This window comes from Cyprinodon tularosa, unplaced genomic scaffold (assembly GCF_016077235.1).
Source record: "Cyprinodon tularosa strain WSP-4 unplaced genomic scaffold, ASM1607723v1 ctg336, whole genome shotgun sequence".
Lineage (NCBI taxonomy): Eukaryota > Metazoa > Chordata > Actinopteri > Cyprinodontiformes > Cyprinodontidae > Cyprinodon > Cyprinodon tularosa.
The window spans coordinates 815,064-833,045 of record NW_024039048.1 but is presented as its reverse complement, the minus strand read 5'-3'; the positions used below and the strand labels follow the sequence as shown (position 1 = coordinate 833,045).

General features: G+C 37.9%; 2 protein-coding genes across 3 annotated transcripts in view; both read right to left on the bottom strand.

Annotated features, from left to right (window-relative positions):
• apaf1 (apoptotic peptidase activating factor 1) overlaps positions 1 to 17,982 on the bottom strand; it is a 56,075-nt gene that overhangs the window by 29,171 nt on the left and 8,922 nt on the right. The window contains exons 13-22 of one of the 2 annotated variants that reach the window (XM_038294196.1): positions 17,651 to 17,776; positions 17,411 to 17,542; positions 17,189 to 17,314; positions 16,121 to 16,270; positions 15,834 to 15,962; positions 14,815 to 14,940; positions 13,307 to 13,426; positions 13,101 to 13,226; positions 11,821 to 11,937; positions 8,206 to 8,331 (exon numbers count right to left, since the gene is read on the bottom strand). In XM_038294196.1, coding sequence (XP_038150124.1) covers positions 8,206 to 8,331; positions 11,821 to 11,937; positions 13,101 to 13,226; positions 13,307 to 13,426; positions 14,815 to 14,940; positions 15,834 to 15,962; positions 16,121 to 16,270; positions 17,189 to 17,314; positions 17,411 to 17,542; positions 17,651 to 17,776 — 1,278 coding nt within the window. The remainder of the gene's footprint in view (positions 1 to 8,205; positions 8,332 to 11,820; positions 11,938 to 13,100; positions 13,227 to 13,306; positions 13,427 to 14,814; positions 14,941 to 15,833; positions 15,963 to 16,120; positions 16,271 to 17,188; positions 17,315 to 17,410; positions 17,543 to 17,650; positions 17,777 to 17,982) is intronic. The other variant, XM_038294197.1, reaches the window with a different exon arrangement.
• On the bottom strand, positions 1,391 to 6,570 carry LOC119789344. Its single transcript, XM_038294194.1, has 10 exons — positions 6,489 to 6,570; positions 6,142 to 6,235; positions 5,354 to 5,587; positions 4,627 to 5,231; positions 4,427 to 4,508; positions 3,656 to 3,842; positions 2,834 to 2,955; positions 2,483 to 2,711; positions 2,250 to 2,396; positions 1,391 to 1,886 (listed from the first exon to the last, which is right to left on the bottom strand). The coding sequence occupies exons 2-10, from the start codon at positions 6,163 to 6,165 to the stop codon at positions 1,630 to 1,632; spliced, it is 1,887 nt and encodes a 628-aa protein (XP_038150122.1). The 5' UTR covers positions 6,166 to 6,235; positions 6,489 to 6,570; the 3' UTR covers positions 1,391 to 1,629.

Sequence of the window (17,982 nt, the reverse complement as noted above, 5' to 3'; positions counted from 1 at the left end):
AGATCTGGGAGGCTTCTTGCTGTCTGCTGACATTCAAATAATGGAGGTCTATGGCGCCCGAGACAGAAAGGTCCAAAAAAGTCCACAAAAACGTGTCAATATTCCTCCATACTGCTCGTCCAATGTAATCCAAGTGTCCTGAGTGGGTAGCATCCATAATTTACTCGAAACGAAGTCATTTAGAACGTTTTAGAGCCTAAACAGTAGTGTATAGGATTTGCTAATAGCGCCCCCATGCGCGCTCACGATTCTACGGAAACCGCGGCAGACCAAACCGGAAGAAAGTGCGCATTCAGCGTCTGCTCTGCCGATAATGCAAGCGTAGAAGAAGAAATGTGCTGTTTACCTGTGCAAAGAAAGAAACAACGAAAGAAAAATGTCTGAGGACTTCAGTGTTGAGGAAGAGCATGAGTTCTTTGCCGAGCCTTTTCTCTATGAACCAGAATACACAGATGACGAACTTAGAGACATGGATGAGGCAGCCGCAGCTCAAGCTGAGCCGCAAACACCGTTGTGCTACAGACGTAGAGCGTCAGAAACATGGTGGTGTAAATGTGGAAATTGTCAAGCAATGCCAACAGAAGAGGAGAGCATTTGCTGTGTGGACTGGGACTTGTTGATGCCACCACTGGAGGATCTAAATATCTCCACTGATGAGACCGAGAGCACTAGCCAAAGACTTTGTGTCACCCAAAACACGGATTATCCACCATTACTGACCCGTGGCGTTCTGGAGATGTTTTTCCATGTGCCCAAAATCAATTGGAAAAAGAGGCCAAGACCCGCAGGACCAAACAACACGCTCTCTGCAGAGTAAGTTTTGTGCAACAGGCCTATGCCTTGCTAATAATGTTATTATATATATCATATATATGATCTATATATATATATATATGATCTATATATATATATATGATCTATATATATATCACATATATATATGATATATATATATATATATATCATATATATGATATATATATATATATATATCATATATATGATATATATATATATGATATATATATATATCATATATATATATATGATATATATATATATCATATATATATATGTTATATATATATATGATATATATACATAATGTTAATGGTACTCACTGTGCAGTTTTTTGTATGTGATGCTAGTACTAAAGTCTGTTTACTCAGCATCTTACCCAGGTTGTGTGCTGGATGAGATACTGCCATATTAATTTGTACTACTTCATTGTATTTCATATTTTTTCCCAAATCACAAACCTATACTGCCTCATTATAGATATCATTTCAGAATTTATGTAGCCGATAACTGTAACCTTTCCTGTACTATTGTGTTGTTTTGGAAATAAACAAAATGACTTTGGATGGTAAGAAAAATGTAACTCTGTTCCTTTGATTAAATATTTATTCTAGACCTAAGTGTGAAATGCAGACAAGCCAACCACAAACACATGCCATTTTATTTCAAAATGTCATGTTATAACTATATTAAGTAAACCCCTTATCAGACTCTGTATCCCAGAATTTTGAAAAAAAAAAGAAGGTTAAAATTACATGCCACCAGCTAGACTTTTTATTTGCATAATTACAAATATAAAAAGGCAAGAGTAAAAATACTGCACCACTCAGACTAACTGCTGTATCGGGAAGTATGTTTTTGTATGGCTTCCTCTTTGGCAGGCTTTGGTTTCTGAGCAATGTTTTCTGGTATGGGAGGGATAGAAACATATGACTGGGGGTCTTTGATCTTGATGTTGGGGTCCAGGCGTCTCCGCACAACTTGCACCACCAGATTTTGCCGGAATGTTTGTGTTGTTGGAACATAGATCTTTTTGGCGACCCATTCTTTTGTTTGTTTTGGGTAAACCACATTGAACCGTGCTTGTCCTAAAAAACAAAGAAGAAAATGTAAGACAGAGGAAACATTAATGAAATAACATAGCTATTATAAAGCATTCAAAAAGTTTCGGTTTTAGGTTTCAAAAAAGGAACCAGGAAATTGTATCCAAATAATTAGAAATCTGGTACTTGTAATTTTGTGGTGGTGAGAATTAGGACCATAAAGTACCATATTTGTTATGCAGATCTTAGTGCAGCAGCTCACTAAACAGGTGCGGTTCCCATTGAAGGTTAAATGTAATGTTTGCTGTTTTTTCAATACAGCTCATTTTGAGGACATAAATGAGTATATGACACTGAGCAAAGCGCACAAGGTTAGGTTTTTTTGTTTTGAATATACTTTCTTGTTACCTGTGTTGGTGTAGGCCTGTTCACGCTGAACATTTTCATTGTGGTCCATAACGGCAAGCTGGGTGCGAGCTTTCATTGTTGAGTAGTGGAAGTGCAGTCTCTTCTCTGTGTATTTCAGCATAGATGCATGGAATACTTCAAGCTTCCCTGAGAAAACATAATAATGACAAGTTCACTAAATATTAAAAATTTTGAATTTCTCATTATTATTGTGCTTTCCTCGTTATATTTACCAGTATGTTTGAAAAGGGCCATTTGCCTAAGGTCTTTCATGAGTCCTTTGTCCAGGGCAATAGCTGTCAGGGCTTTGAAAGCGTAAGAGTCTCTCCTTAACCACCTCTTTCGCCTCTGTTCCTCTGACGTAAGGTCAGCATGCACACATTTAATCTCCTGTCCATCTTCCTCCCAGCGGTGCACACCACAGATGTGATGAAGTAGTGCTTTCCACTTCCTTATCAAATCCTGAGGATATTAGAAAATTACAATTCAGTATCAAAGAGAGTAAACGGATTGTGTCAAAGACTATCAGTTATTATTATCATAACTTTATGTTGCCTAAATGTGAAGAATGTGATGTTACTCACATCAGGGTCACCTCCACAAGTGGAACAGGCGTACCACAAGTGATTGCAGATGGATTTTATCCATGGTTGCAGGTCTCGGTTGTCCTTTTTGTTGGATGCTGACAGCAATTTTTTCATTAGCCCTACCAAAAACAGAACAATCGTCAATGAGTCTCAAGCAAGCATAAAATATGGCAACTGGAGTAAACGTGTGAGTAGAAGATGTTTTGTCTCTCATCCAAGAAACTTATTCCTTTATAAAATAGTCTGGTTGGGGAGTACAAGAAATGTATCCACCAGGTGTATGGTGGCAACGTCACTGAGGTGGCACTAAACGTTAGACAGGGCATGTTGTTCATACAGGTGGATCAAAGATTTTGGGAAGGATCAAGGGAACCAGGTGTTAGAGACAATATTGCTTTGTTGTTTTGAAAAAAAGAAAGGAGTGTGAGCTTTTTAAAACATTTAATTTACCTTCTGGGATAAATAAAGTATTTTTCATTTAATTTAATTTTAACGACAATGGGGAGCTCAGGGCTCAGAGAGTGTAGGTGATTGGAGATGTACAGTCCAAACAGACTGCACTTCTGCACATGGGTGACGTCAACATAGTCTTGGTGGGTATGAAGTACAAGGTGGGAGCAGGTAATAGAGGAGTGTGGGATCACAATGGGGCTGTGTATAACCTAGGCAGGTGCCAGCGCTTTGGCAAGGGAGGGGTAAATTATGTAAAAGTTTATGTGGCTGTACAAGGGCTATCCAAAGTATATTGTAAAAACATTTTCCTCATTATAGTAATTCCTTTACCATTGTACATTTACAAATTACAATTTGTCAGCTTACCCTTGACAACATGCCAGATGTCAAACTCATGGTGGATTTCCGGATACTCTTCGCGCATAATTTTTCGTATAGATGGTGATCGGTCAGTGGTTACCACCTCCACTTCAAGACCTTGCTCAAGGAGATAATCAAGTCCTCTCCTGAACCCCACTGGCTCCATGGCAGCAGAGCTGGATGCCTCTGTCACCTGTACCACAAAACAAAAAATTAATGTTTAAAATCATTTTCATACATCTTTGATGGGACAGTGCTTGTCATAATCCGATAGCAACATTGATTTTGTAATATGTTCCACATATTAGACATACATTTATTTACTTCTTTAATTTCATTCCGCACATGATGAAAATGAGAAACATTACCCCAAAAAAAAGGAAGAAAAACAATATAATAAATGCACCAAAATTGATAATAAATACAATAGATAATAATAATATTAAAAAAAAGATACAATAAAAAAAGAAAACTGAAAATAGATAAATATAGAAATTTAAAAAATAATGTAGGCTACATTTATCAAATTGAAGAACGAAAACAAGTGGGATTAAGTACAAAACCAAATTCAATCCCACCCTTTAAAAAAAAAACATATACATAGATCACAGTCTTCCGCTTCACAATTATTATTTGCCAATTAGAATGACCAAAATCCAAATAAAACTACAAAATATATGCATATGTATCTTTGTGCAGTCAATTTGTAAACACACAATTGACAATTGTTCTCATATTATGTTGTAATATGAAATATGAAATAATAATTTCCCTTACCTGCACTAACTGAAAAATGATTATTTCCTTTGTTGTGTCCTCCATGAAGCTGTAGGTGTTGTATTTTGCGGAGAAGCCTGGGCTGTAAAGACAAAAAGATAAATAGGCTATCAAATCCAATATTACATCAATTACTCTAACGATAACTTCAGATAATCAAGAGTTAAATATTTGTCATTCATTATAAATAATATACTAACCTGTCTGATCGGCCATCTCCAGATACATGCACTCCCTTTTTCAGAGTATACTGTTTATGCAGTAGCTGTTCCATGATGGCCTTGTGCTGCTCGTTGTACACCATGTCGATGACTGGGATTAGATATGAAGACTGTATTTTGTAATATGTTGTATTGTTGGGAATTTGGAGATTCAGCAGTCCAGCCCAATCAGCAATTGTTGTGTACGTGGCACCAGTGAAGAGAGTTGACGCTGCTACAAGTAGATTATTCTCTGGCATCCCTCTAACATCTGGACAGGAACTCCACTCATCACTATGTTGATTCAGACACTCCCACAATATTTTGATACAGCTCCCAGATATCTGAACATTTTTTTGAATGATTTCTGTTCCACACTGATGGCAAGTCTTGAAAAGCTGAAACAATTTTGACTCGTCAACCAGCCATTTCCTCTCATCCCAGGTTCTCAAGTCTTCAGTTTCTTCTGAGGTTGGAGTTGAAGTTGATGTTGAGCTTGGAAGAGCAAAACTGGTGTCTTTTGGGTCTAGAGGAACACCAATTGAGGTCATGCTGACATCCAAACCTTCCTCCAAACGTTCCTCTGACATCTGAGCTTGCATATCCTAAAATCAACAAAATAACCATTAGACTTGTTGAAGAAGTTATATTTACTTGCTTTAAGCCACACATAAGCCGAAACTGTAACTACTAGATTTGCCATAGCAGCCAGTGGGTGAGTACTTACAGTTTGAGATAACCTTGTGGGGGGGAAGGCATGATAACTGCCAGATGTGGATGGACATGTGCGTTCTTTGGTTGTTTCAGGGCTTGTTAGGACCAGCTGCAGTCTTGCATGAGAGTGCTCAGGTCGATCACCAGGTTGTTTTGGTTTAACTGGAGTGGAGTGTGGCACATCATCAAAAGAAGTCTCAATGTTGGCTGTCTCAGTCACTGCAGCAGCAGGATGTTGTGAAATGCCCTAGAAACAAACACTATTATTAATAATAAAAAATAATCATGCTATGATTTCATATGAGCAAATAAAAGTTGCAGCATCTAAGAAAGACTATGTGGCAATGAATGTCATTCATTTCACTTTTTTATTTATTTATTTATGTATTTTAAATCATGGATCACATTAGTATTTCCCTGGGTGCTAAAAGTTTAGTTATTATCATCCAGATTTTTATTTTTTATTAACTCCTAAACACTAACAACTTGCAGGCCATCAATGATCACATTGATTGATCACAAAATTAATATAATGTCACACTGAGCTGTGGAGAGGGTGTTTGTCAATAGGTGGGTTGTACATACATACAGTGTAAAAAAAATCCGTCTGATAACAAAGCAACTAAAATAACATGACTTGTAAAAAATTCCATGATTGTCCAAATTGATGTGGAAGTTAACATTTTTACTCAAGTAATATTAGCGTGTTTTAACATTTTAACGTTTTTAAAAAAAGTACCGGTAAAAATACAGATCATATACAAACGTGTAAGTTACATAAATGGTTTATAAAGTACATACCTCTGTCCTTAGTTGTGACACCATCGGCACAGCTGTACTCTTTAATAAAGCTCTTCCTTTACAGGTTCGGAAATCATCCGCTGAAAAGTGTTCACTACAGACACGGAGAGAATCCACGTTAGCTGTCCTTAGATCTTTTCGTAGAGCTATTAGCCACAGGTTTAGCCTTTCAGGGTCCCGAAGAGGTAATTTGTGGAAAGTTACGGAATGGGTTATTCCACACTGCCGCTTCATCTGATTGAAGCATCCAGGATAGGAACACACTCGAACCATCTTCTTAATTTCACGACTAAAATCACTAATCAGCAACTTTTTCAAACTCTGAGAGAGACTGACCTCGTGCTCACCTGGCTCAGGGCAGAAAATAAACAGGTGAAAAGCGGAACTTCTTCTTCTACGCTTGCATTATCGGCAGAGCAGACGCTGAATGCGCACTTTCTTCCGGTTTGGTCTGCCGCGGTTTCCGTAGAATCGTGAGCGCGCATGGGGGCGCTATTAGCAAATCCTATACACTACTGTTTAGGCTCTAAAACGTTCTAAATGACTTCGTTTCGAGTAAATTATGGATGCTACCCACTCAGGACACTTGGATTACATTGGACGAGCAGTATGGAGGAATATTGACACGTTTTTGTGGACTTTTTTGGACCTTTCTGTCTCGGGCGCCATAGACCTCCATTATTTGAATGTCAGCAGACAGCAAGAAGCCTCCCAGATCTCCAGATGCATTTGAGATATCAAAAAAGTACTCCAGAGTTTTGTTCAGCATGGGGGTGAGTAGAAAATGAAGGCTAATCATGTTTTGGGTGTACTATTCCTTTAACAAATGGATGAATGGATAACAGTTTATTTGAACGTAGAAAAGGTTTAAAACATCAAAACATATTTTTAACCTTTTTTTTTGCTTATTTATGCAGTTCTTGAAGCAAATTAATTCAGTCTTTCTCCACAGGAAACCTTAAAAAAAATACGCAACCAAAATATTCTATTGATAATTTCGTTGTGTTTTAGACAAACTCTCCAGCTTTTGCCTAACAAAAAATTGTACAACAGAAAGTTTTAATAGTTTTCACCCTGATGACGATGATCAGTCTTAAAACTTTACCCAAATATCTATTGCTGATAATCAGAATTAGATCTATATTTGCATATGCAGCCTAAAAGTAAACACAAAAAGCATACATGGTGACAATTCTGAACTTCCAGATCAGCTGTATTTTGCACATCAGCAGATAAATCAGCAGAAACTGGGAAGCATCTGAACTCCTAGATGGCCAAGGCGAAGAAACAAGGACCGAGCCATCATATCCCGCCGCACACGCTTCCCTTTTTTCCCTCCTTTATTGGTCTGAAGGTTAAAATCCATCATTGGTTTCCATTTAAATTCACTTTGCATTTGCGTTACCATCTAAGCACACACGTCCATTTCCTCGTGAGCGCATGTCAAGCTGCACGAATCTGAATATTTTCTGAATAAGCAGCGGACGGCCTGAGAAGAGAGATGCTGCAGGCGGCAGCCGGATGAATACAAAATGAGGCGGCGTGTTGGTAGAAAGGGGGGTTGGAGTGCTGCAGTGGAGGGGGTCCGTGGGCAAAACCGAAATATGGAGACGAAAGGAAAGAAAGGGATGAGAGGAAAAATGAGCAGCAGAGCATAAATGGTGAGGTTGACAGAGCGGAACAGCCTCACATAGCCACACATACAGTATTCAGATATTTACTGAGGCAGAGAAGGGAACAAGAGGAAGAGCTGAAAGGAAAAGAGGAGAGGCCAATGAATAAGTTTAACAGGTGGGGGGGTTAAAACATCAGATGAATGAGTGAGTGCAGACGGTATTTTCCTCAAGGGGAAGGATCGGAATGAGGTGGGAAAACTAATCAATAGCTGGGAAGAAAAATTGGAAGCAAGTTGGGAGGGAGAAAATGTCCCATTAAACACAGGAAATTAAAGTCTGTGTGTGTGTGTGTGTGTGTGTGTGTGTGGGGTGGGGGGGTGGCGGGGGGATTGATGGAGAAGGGGAACAATTAGCAGGCACAACAAAATATGGGCTGAGCGTAGCCTACCCTTATGGTGGCGTCCTCGGATGAGGTGATGAGTGTTTGTCCGCCGTGGCAGAACTGGCAGTGAAGCACCGTCTTAGTGTGTCCCAGCAGAGTGGCTAAAAGCTTCCCAGAGGGAAGCTCCAACACCTGGAAGCAGCAAACATTAGCCCATCAAAGACTCATCACATCTGCCGCAGTTTGGATATGAAGGACTGGGCCACCTGAGCTGTACATGCTTGAGTCTTTTACCTAAAGTTTATGCTTCATATCAGACAAAAACAAATGTTAAATTTAATGGATCTTGATGATTCACCTGTTATATTACTTTTGCAACACACCAACTTTACTTTTAAAGCACTTATATAAAAGAAATAGGTAAAAAAAAAAAAAGTTTAAAATAATTCCTTTTTTTGGATTTGTTTATGAATAAGAAAGATTTAAAAGGAAAAAAATAAGAAATACAGGAATATAAAAGCCAGACTCTCAGAAGGTGGAACTTATGATTATTCTTTTGTTTTATAGTTTTTATTTTTGTTTTAGTCAAAATACTGTGAAATAGTGATATTTTTACTACAGGTTATAATACAGTATGAACTTGATAATGGGCCGTATCTGAAAGCTCATGCTTACAAGCTATTGTGTAGAAGTCATTCTGATGCTTTCGAGTGTTTTAAAGCCAAGAAGATTTTGTTTCAAAGCTTTTAAAACACAGATTTAACTCGGTAAATATCAATTTATCGAAACATTTCTTATAATTTCATCACCATTATTGTTTATTGTTAAAAAAGATCCTCATTAGCTGTCACCAAAAGGGGGGCGTCTTCCTGAGGTCCACAAGACAAAACAAAAATCACTTAGCAATTAAACAATTACTTAAAAATCAAACATTATAGACATTGTAATAGATGTATTTAGAAATAATTCCAATTAATTATTACATCCATATCCATTACATTAATAAGAATTAATTCACATTAATTTTCATCGTTTTTAAATCTGCATTAAACCCTTTAATGGTTTGCTCTACATTTCTCAAGGCTTTTTCTTTCCTCTCAAATGTCTATTAATGTGCTGATGAAGCCTGTCAATGATTGATTGTCAAGTCATCTTTCCTGTGAGTGTCTCCTCATGAATGTTTGGATTTTCTCCAGGTACTCTGGTTTTCTACGACTTGGTGGTGCTAAATTTAAGGATGGCTTACAGTTCTTATAAAACTGGGTGCATCCGGGAAGCTCAGACACCTGGAGTTGTTATCAACAACTCTGCTGGTAGCAGCATGATCTGGCCAGTCAGTTTAAAACTCAAATATCTAATATTTTTCCTTAACCTAACTATAAAGCGACATCTATGTTGCCTCTGAGGGAAGAAGTCTGCAAGTTAACCATTATCAATATAAGTGAGGAACTTGAAAACAAGGTCAAAGGAAGCCCAAAATCTGTAAGGACTTAATTTCAAAGGAAATCCCTTCCTACTGAGAGATTTTGGCTTTTATTCAGTTCTACTGCTTTGCTGTGATACAATAAAGCTTCTGACGGTTCACTTCCTGTTTCAAAGTTTCCTATTTTTATTCTTTTAGGCTTTCAACCTCAGTCTGCTGTAGAACATGCTAGATTTGGAAATGTTAGAGGCCTCAAAGTTAATGCAGCTTTTCTTGGCAGCGAACACACAAAGTTCTGCTTAGAGTAAGCATTACTAATCTAAACTCAGAACCCAAAGTTAGCTTTAAATGTTACAGTAACTTAAGGCCAAAACACACCGAATCCGATTTTGCGTCTGATCCGACAGAAAATCGTGCCGGCGTGGTTGTGGCGTTTAGCGCTTATTGAAAGTCAATATGGATGATCACACCAGGCACGATTTCATGCAAGTGGGCTGCGCAAGTCCAACTGAGCTAGACCTCAGGTCTATTTAAGTCGGACTATGCAGCAATTCAGCAGCATTTTCATGGGTCTGACAGGAAGGGAGATGTGGTTACAAATTAAAACACATTCGCTTTGGGGGACATAGAAAATAAAATCTGGTAATCACAGAGGAAAACTGCCAGTTTTGGAATCGCACATCACGTATATAGTGAGCCAGACAGATTTGCGCAAAAAAAATAATTATGAAACATTAAAATTTATAATATAGGAATATTAACATTCTATATCTGTTCTGGTTCAAGATGCTGCAGAGACTCATTAGGTGGGGCTTTGCTTTATAGATTGTATAATTTTTCATAATATGTCCAATGTAAATGTGGGTTATTGTTTCACTTTATATAACACAAAGACAATAGTAAAAAAAAAAAAAAAAAAAAAGACAGATCTGCCCACCCCGCCTAGTCGGAGCCTCTCTTTACGCATTCAGTAGAAAAAAAAAATTTAAATAAATGGTAGGGAATGAAAAAGTCGTGCGTAACCGATGTGTTCAGGCCTTAGTAATCATTTGGTCCCAGTTTAAAAAGCATAGTAAAATTCTGCCTCTGACATGAACTCTGCTTAAGAAGGCTTGCAGCAAAAATAAAATGTGTACATTTTTTTTTCTTTAAGGAAATAACCTTACAATAAAGTTTCTTTCCATTTAAAAGCAGAGAATCTATGCCAGTCATGTTTAGCAAACAGTAACATCTGATATTAATTATTATTTGTTGAAGACGATTAATAAAACAGACATTTATAAGTTAAAAGTGAATCAAACTATGCCAAACAGGGTGGGCTGTAAGCCATAGCTTATATAGCCTGAAGGATAACATATGGTCAAAAAGCCCCTTTGGCAGCAGAACCTCTGGTTCAGTTCCAAACTAACTGGACGTCAATCCAATGTCCTCCTTCCAAACACTTCTTGCCCATCTTTACTATATTTTTGGAATAAAATCTACCATCCAGTTACACAACTACCGTCTACAGCACATCACATGTGGGTCTGGGTAAACTAAGGAAAAATAAACATAACATTTCTTTGTTTCTACCAGGCTGTAAAATATTCAGAACTCACATGAGAGGGTTGAAACGTCTGAGCAGACAAAGCCTAAGGCCATGCTGAGCCATTCCGTCAAACTTCAGGTACTGGCACGCAAGCTGCGCACAATAAGTGCGGATGCTGTGGGACGTTTCTAAAATGTCTTAGTTGAGGATTTCCAGAGTGACGCAAGAGAAAATACAACAGAGCAAAAAAGGATTTTACAAACAACCGTGGAAAAAAAGCTGCAACCTTTGAAATCTTTCACTGTCAGGTTAAACTTTAGTGTTTTACTGGGTTAAAAATCAGAAAAGTGAGCCTTGATATCTATTTGGCACCCATGAGTCAATTCTCTATAAAAACAACCTATATCTATGGTAACACTTTAAAATAACGCCCTACTTTGTGTTTAACTAACAAATGAAAGTACTCCACAATAATCTTAAAGAGTAATGGGTTGCACCATCACAAATTGTGAGAAGGCGGCCAATTTAAAGCAGGAAAAATTATAAATAGGTGTTATTTAATTTTACATAAAGGTTGAAACAAGGTGGGAAGAAGTTTGTTCTGCAAGATTAGATATACATAGATTTTCTCTATTATTAGTCTTTAAAAAAAAGCAAAAACAAGTCTGAGAATTAACTCTTAAATGGCCAAAACCAGAAGACTTCCTACTCTTTCTCTATCATACGATACCTGCACCCTGCCTGTGCACTGAGCTACAGCCAGCAACACCTCCCTGTAGGAGGTCAGCAGTCGACGGATCCTGCAGCCAACTGTCCTCAGCACCTGTCTAGCTGTCAGCCCTGACACCTGCCACACAACACAAGATTCATTCCTACTTACTGGAAGCACACAGGCACACTGTTCTCTGCTGCACTTTTTCACTAAAAGCTTCCTTTTTTTGTTCTTCAGCAGAACAAGCTGACATCTGAGAATGTCACCAGAAAATATTGCTAATTTTCATCTGGTGCATTGGTTATAAATGTGGCAGGATGAGGAAGGGTAAGCAATGCAGTAATTTGTGGCCGCAGGACTCGATCAGAGGGCGCCACCTGCTGGTAGCAAATACAGACATAATTACAAACTGGAAAAGTAAATCTAATTCATCTTATATGAGAGTTTAGAGCTGCTAATAAATTTGTTTCCTGTTAAGTCTTTTAAAACATATTTTGATACATGAGCCTGATTCCAAAAACTGCATAAAATGTTCTGAAAAAGCAGGAGAATCACAGCAGTTTGAGTATCGATGTAACAGCCGCAGGTCTGAATCCTTTAATGGAACAGTTTAAAGTTTAATTTTCTTTTTTTCCTGGCAGGAAAAGGTTCTCGCCTCTCCAAGGTCAAAAGATCAACCATCCGGGCTCCTGTTTCATTAATTGCTCCATTAATTATCTCTAGGGTCAGGAGCATGGAGAGGGGGACAGAAAGTTCCAGAGAGGAAGAGTAATTAAAATGCAGAACGTCTTCAGGACCTCTTAAATAATTAGCACTGCTCTCTGCTGCAGGACGCTCGCTATGTCACTACATTCCAGTCTCAGGAGACTCTGCCTGTAGAAAGGTTTTATTAAGAGGGTTAACTTTAAGGGGGCGTCCAAATGGGCGAACCCAAATGAACACAAAGAGCCACATACAACACTAGGATTCTAATCACTGCAAACAATGATGGCTACACAACAGCATTTGGGAAACAATAGGTGCTGAAGTTCAATAGCTGCTCTGCAATAGCTGCAAAAACTCTTGGCTAGATGCTGAAACTTTTTCAGAAAAAGAGACAAAGTCCAGTTGCCTCCGATTTAAGCACGCTTCAAGGTTTCTTTTGAAACTGGAGGCCAAGCAACCAGATCTAATTATACGAAGCAGTTGTAGAATGCATAACGATCAGTTTATGTAGATTAATTTTCCATATTTAGACAGAAGTACATACCAAAGGTGTAGACATAAGCAGTCTAATTATTGTCCTGCTAATTATTCACCTGCAATTCTCCATTCTCTTGTCCAAGCAACACCGCGGATGGATTCCTGCACAAACACGTACATCGGATCCTAGATGGCAACTCTTCCGACTGGAAAAGAACAGATCCTGTTCTGCCGTCCCGCACCTTTGACACAAACAACACAGGATAATAATATATCCAGGCACAGCTTAGGTTGGTGTAAATCAGTTCTCCTCACTGCTCACCTGCAGTCTGTTGCAGTTGTCTGCAGCCGATACGATAATTTCCTCATCATGAAAAATAACGTCTGAATCTCTCTTCAGGCAGATGGCTGAAGACGTGTGGACCTTCTTGGTCTCCCATAACTGCAACACAGTACAAAATAAATACATGTGAAGCCTTATTTGATCTTTCTCCATGAAAGTAAAGCAACCATTTAAATTAGGTCAGAAACTGCCCCTAAATGTGTCCCTTTATTTACTGTGGCCACAGAACAGCTAAATTCTGAATCTGCTGTTCAAAAGTTCACACCCAATATACCAGATTAAACTGAAGAGCTCCTTAAAGATCTATTTCTACTTCCATGCAGATGATAAATTATTCCTTTATTAGGGGTTTAAAAAACTGTAAGTATATATTCTTATCTTTTCTTTTTTGAATTTTGTAATTTTACTAATTTATCACCCCAATTTGGAGGCTTTTTGTTTCATAAGGTTTAATGTTTTTTGTGCCGACTATAAACTTTTAGTTAAATCAAGGTGAACTGATAGTACAGATGATAAAATAAAGAAACAAGCAAAACTTGTCAGTTATAGTTGGTCTACGTTATTATGAAATAGGTGGAGATGGTAAAGACTAAGAGAAGAGAAACATTTTCTTATCTGTTGTAGAATAAAAAATAAAAAAACAGACGTAAATTTCAAGTTTAAACACCCAAAATAATAAAATAGTGAAGGTTCTACACCTTTTTACATTAACGTTACATAGCTTTCTCAAACGAGCAGAGTACTCAAGCCTTTTTCTGTCATATTTAAGAATAAATACAAATGTTCACAATGTTTTATGGAATATATTTCTACAAAGGTAAGACTTTAAATATTAAACCTACCAAACCATAGAGAAGAAGCAATGCAAGAAAATGTGAAGAAAAGAGAAACTCTTCTGACTTATTCTCAGGTGGAGTCCAAAGAACAGATTTCCTCTTTGATATTTAAGAAAAGTCATTTGGAGCATCATCAATGGACCAGATTCTAATAGCCCACTTCTCTCTTCCTCGACCTCAAAGTTACAGACACCAGCATATGTAATGTTTTAAATACGAATGCTTAAAAAAAAAAAAAACAAAAAAAAAAAAAACACAGGCCTGACATCACATCAGCTTTTCCCTGAAAGGTATCTGCAAGCATTTAAAACTGATTAGTAAAATGCAGTGAGACTAAAAAGTTGTTCAGCACACATAAAACACCTAACTATCCAGCTATGATGGACAAACACCACGGAGCAGACTGTGGGATGTTCCAGTCCGCTCATTAACATTTAGACAATGAATATTAAAGTATTTCTCAACATTGTTTTATTTTCAGACCTTAAAAAATATCTAAATCTCTTACATTATTTTGTTTTACTCTATTCCAGGTTACCTTGTGACGCTCAGTAACAATAAAACTCTGATCTAAATATCAGACACCAACATCACTAACTTAATCTGACCTCTGTTTCACCATGGAGACGCGTCACGTAAGAAAAGTCTCACCCTGACTGTCTGGTCGTCGGAGCAGGAGAGCAGCTGTGAGCCGTCACTAGAGAACTGAACCCGTTGGACCCAGCTCAGGTGGCCGCTGCAGTCGGCCATCTTTTTGTTTTCTTCCAGATCCCACAGCTTGAAAGAAAAAATAAATAAATAAAAAGTAATACTTCCAACTCAGACTTTTTTTACTTAAAGTTTTATAAAACATATCTAACCTGCAACATATTCACAATACCCCTTCATTTAAGTATAAAAGGTTAAAAATAAGCCTAAATCATTTGCAATAAAGCAACTTTTTATTAAGCATATTTAACAGAAAGTGTTATAAGAGTGTTTTAAAAGTATAGTGGAGGATGTTCTTTTTCCAAGTTGATCATCAAAATAATTGGTCCTCTAATTGTCAATCATTCTTGTGATATGTTTACATAACTATGTGCTCATTCCAATTTAGAGTCTGACAGTGAAAAAAGTGCAAATCTTTTGGAAACAGGAACTTTTAATTATAGCGTGCATGAGGAGAAATGGGCTCCTGCATGCTCTCACATGCGTTTAATAGGCGTTCCCTCTCGGGAGCAGGTACAGGGTTGTACATGTGCATTTTTTAAAATAAAAGTGCAGAGGGCAGGTCTTTTAAAAAATCTGAGAAAAATCCATCGCCCTACCTTCAATCTAGAACAATTCAAAAGGTCAGAGAATACAGAGAGGATTATTTTTTGTATTCTATCTTACGGCACCAAACTGCCCTCTAACAGGGTAACCAGGTCCCTGAGGGGCTTTTCCCCAAAACCTTTATGCAGACATCCCCTAAATTCTTTATCAACAAAAAGATCAACCTTAGTATTATCTGATCAAAGAACATAGTTTCAGTTATTGTCCACAAAGAGTTTAGAAAACAACTTCTGTCTAGATGGTAAAACAATGTGGATTTATCGTCTTAAACAATCTCTTTTTTAGAGGAAAAATAACAGGATGCCAATTTAGTGCTTGGACATATGTAGATGTTATTAAGCATGTAAGCATTTTACCTCCACAGCATAATTAGAGAATGCTAGTGCCAGCAGGTTACTGGTAGGACAAGCATGACAGTATTGGACCGTGCTCAAACGATTAGTCCTGATCTCCAGCAACATGTCTGACGTCTGGACATCAAACACCTAAGAAACAGGAAGACAACATATCAGTGTCTAATCTCACCTTAGATTTTATTCCATTTAAAGTGAAAACATACATGACATTAATCATAAAATGCTTAGCAGGTGTAAATTCACGTTGATTTGCATTCAAAGTTTCTCATTTTCGGTTTAACTCTCACCAAAACTGCATTTCTGGCGGCACATATGATGCGTGTCCCGTCGCCGGTCCAGGTGCTGCATTTGACAAGCACTTCCTCATTTTCGCTTTCTGAAAAGAAGCTCTTCACGTCGATCGTCTTCCATTCATTGGCTGATGAAACCTGGAACAACTGCATTAGCAAGCATACTGTTTGTTAATATAAAACGACTGCAAAACGATCAAAGCTGTAAGCTGAGCTGAAGTGGTCCAGTTTTGAGATATTTTAAAGGAGAAGTCCGGTCATATTCAGAATTCAAACTTGTGAAAGTACTTTAAATATGAAATTATTACATACTGCTCAATAAATGATAAGTGTTTTTAATCAAGAGTAATTTTCATTTGAATGTGCTTTTCTGGAGGTATCCATGTTTGTCAAAGAACACTACTGCCACCTACCGTTTGTGACGTCACGGTGCGGTATCGGCTGTATCTGGTGTTTGTCACAACGCGCTATTATCTAAGTCATCTTGAAAACATTTTTCTTCTAAATGTTGGCTGCATATTACACGTTTTTTCTCTGGCCAGAAGTTCGATGGCAAATCCTCCCTCTTCAAGTTGGCAATCCAACAATGAACCCGTCCGTGGAGGATCAGGAATCGGAAACGTGAAATAACTAGTTTTTTCTTCACTTTTACACAATGTATTACAACATCCAACTGCCATTCATGTGGGCATTGTCAGTTTAACTATAGCTATTGCAAATTTCAATGGTGAAGTCCTCTGGAAATCTTCAATAACTGTTGTTGATTGCAGATGTGTCTAGTAGTTCCCATTGATTTTGCTTGTAAAGAAGGGAGAATGGCGCTAGGCTTACCGCACCGTGACGTCACTGCCGGAAGATGTCAGGAGTGAGGGGTTACTATATTTGGGCAAAAATGGCCGCTCCCAGACTCAGTGATCAGGATGAAAATTATAGTTTTTTTTTTTACTGATTAATGCAATATTCATTAAATAACCGCAAACGTATTAATTTTAGGTATAGATAATGACCCATTGATTATTCCTTGCTGACCGGGCTTTTCCTTTAAGATTGAATAGAAATATCCACCTTAACGGTGCCGTCATTGGACGAAGTGGACAGATAACTATCATCTGGGGAGAAACAGCAGTGGTTCACTGGCTCAGAGTGACCAAACAGTGTGTTCTGCGAGGACGGCTTGTTCAGATTCCAAATCTAAAACCAAAGAGTTTGCAATGTGATCACTAAAGTAAAAAATAAATACATTAAAATAATACAAAGCTTTAATGAAACCCAAATATAAGATTTCACCTTTAACAAGCTGTCGTTTGAGCATGTGGCCAGTAGGAGGCGCCGTGTTGTGTTGGTAAATTCACAGTGGTTGACCTGCTCCTCATGCTCTTCAAAGACCCTCAGTAGCTTGCCTTGCTGTATGTTCCACAACTATAGAAGATCATCCAAAATTAAATGGACCCTAAATCGCAGCATTTTACTGCTGTCACTCATTGGCTGCTTTGGTATAGTGTGTCGCACCAGGCCTGAGCCCCTCACCTTGACTTTCCTGTCGCTTGAGCAGGTTGCTAGAAGACGGTCATCGGGGGAGAAGGCGCAGCAGAGGACTTCTTCATCATGGGCCTGGATCTCTGAGAGTTTCTCACCAGAGGTGCTTTTAAATACCTGAAATCACAAATATATAAAGCTTTCGATCAAAATCAATGGAAATTAGATTTAAATTCCCAAACCAGAAAATAAAAAAATTATAAACGGCAAAGTCCCAAATGACTGTGAGTAAACAAATAATTAAATAAAAACAAAACTAGGGATTGTTTAAAGATATTACATTTTTCTGTTATCAGCTTAAAACATTGTTTAAAAACTTGCAC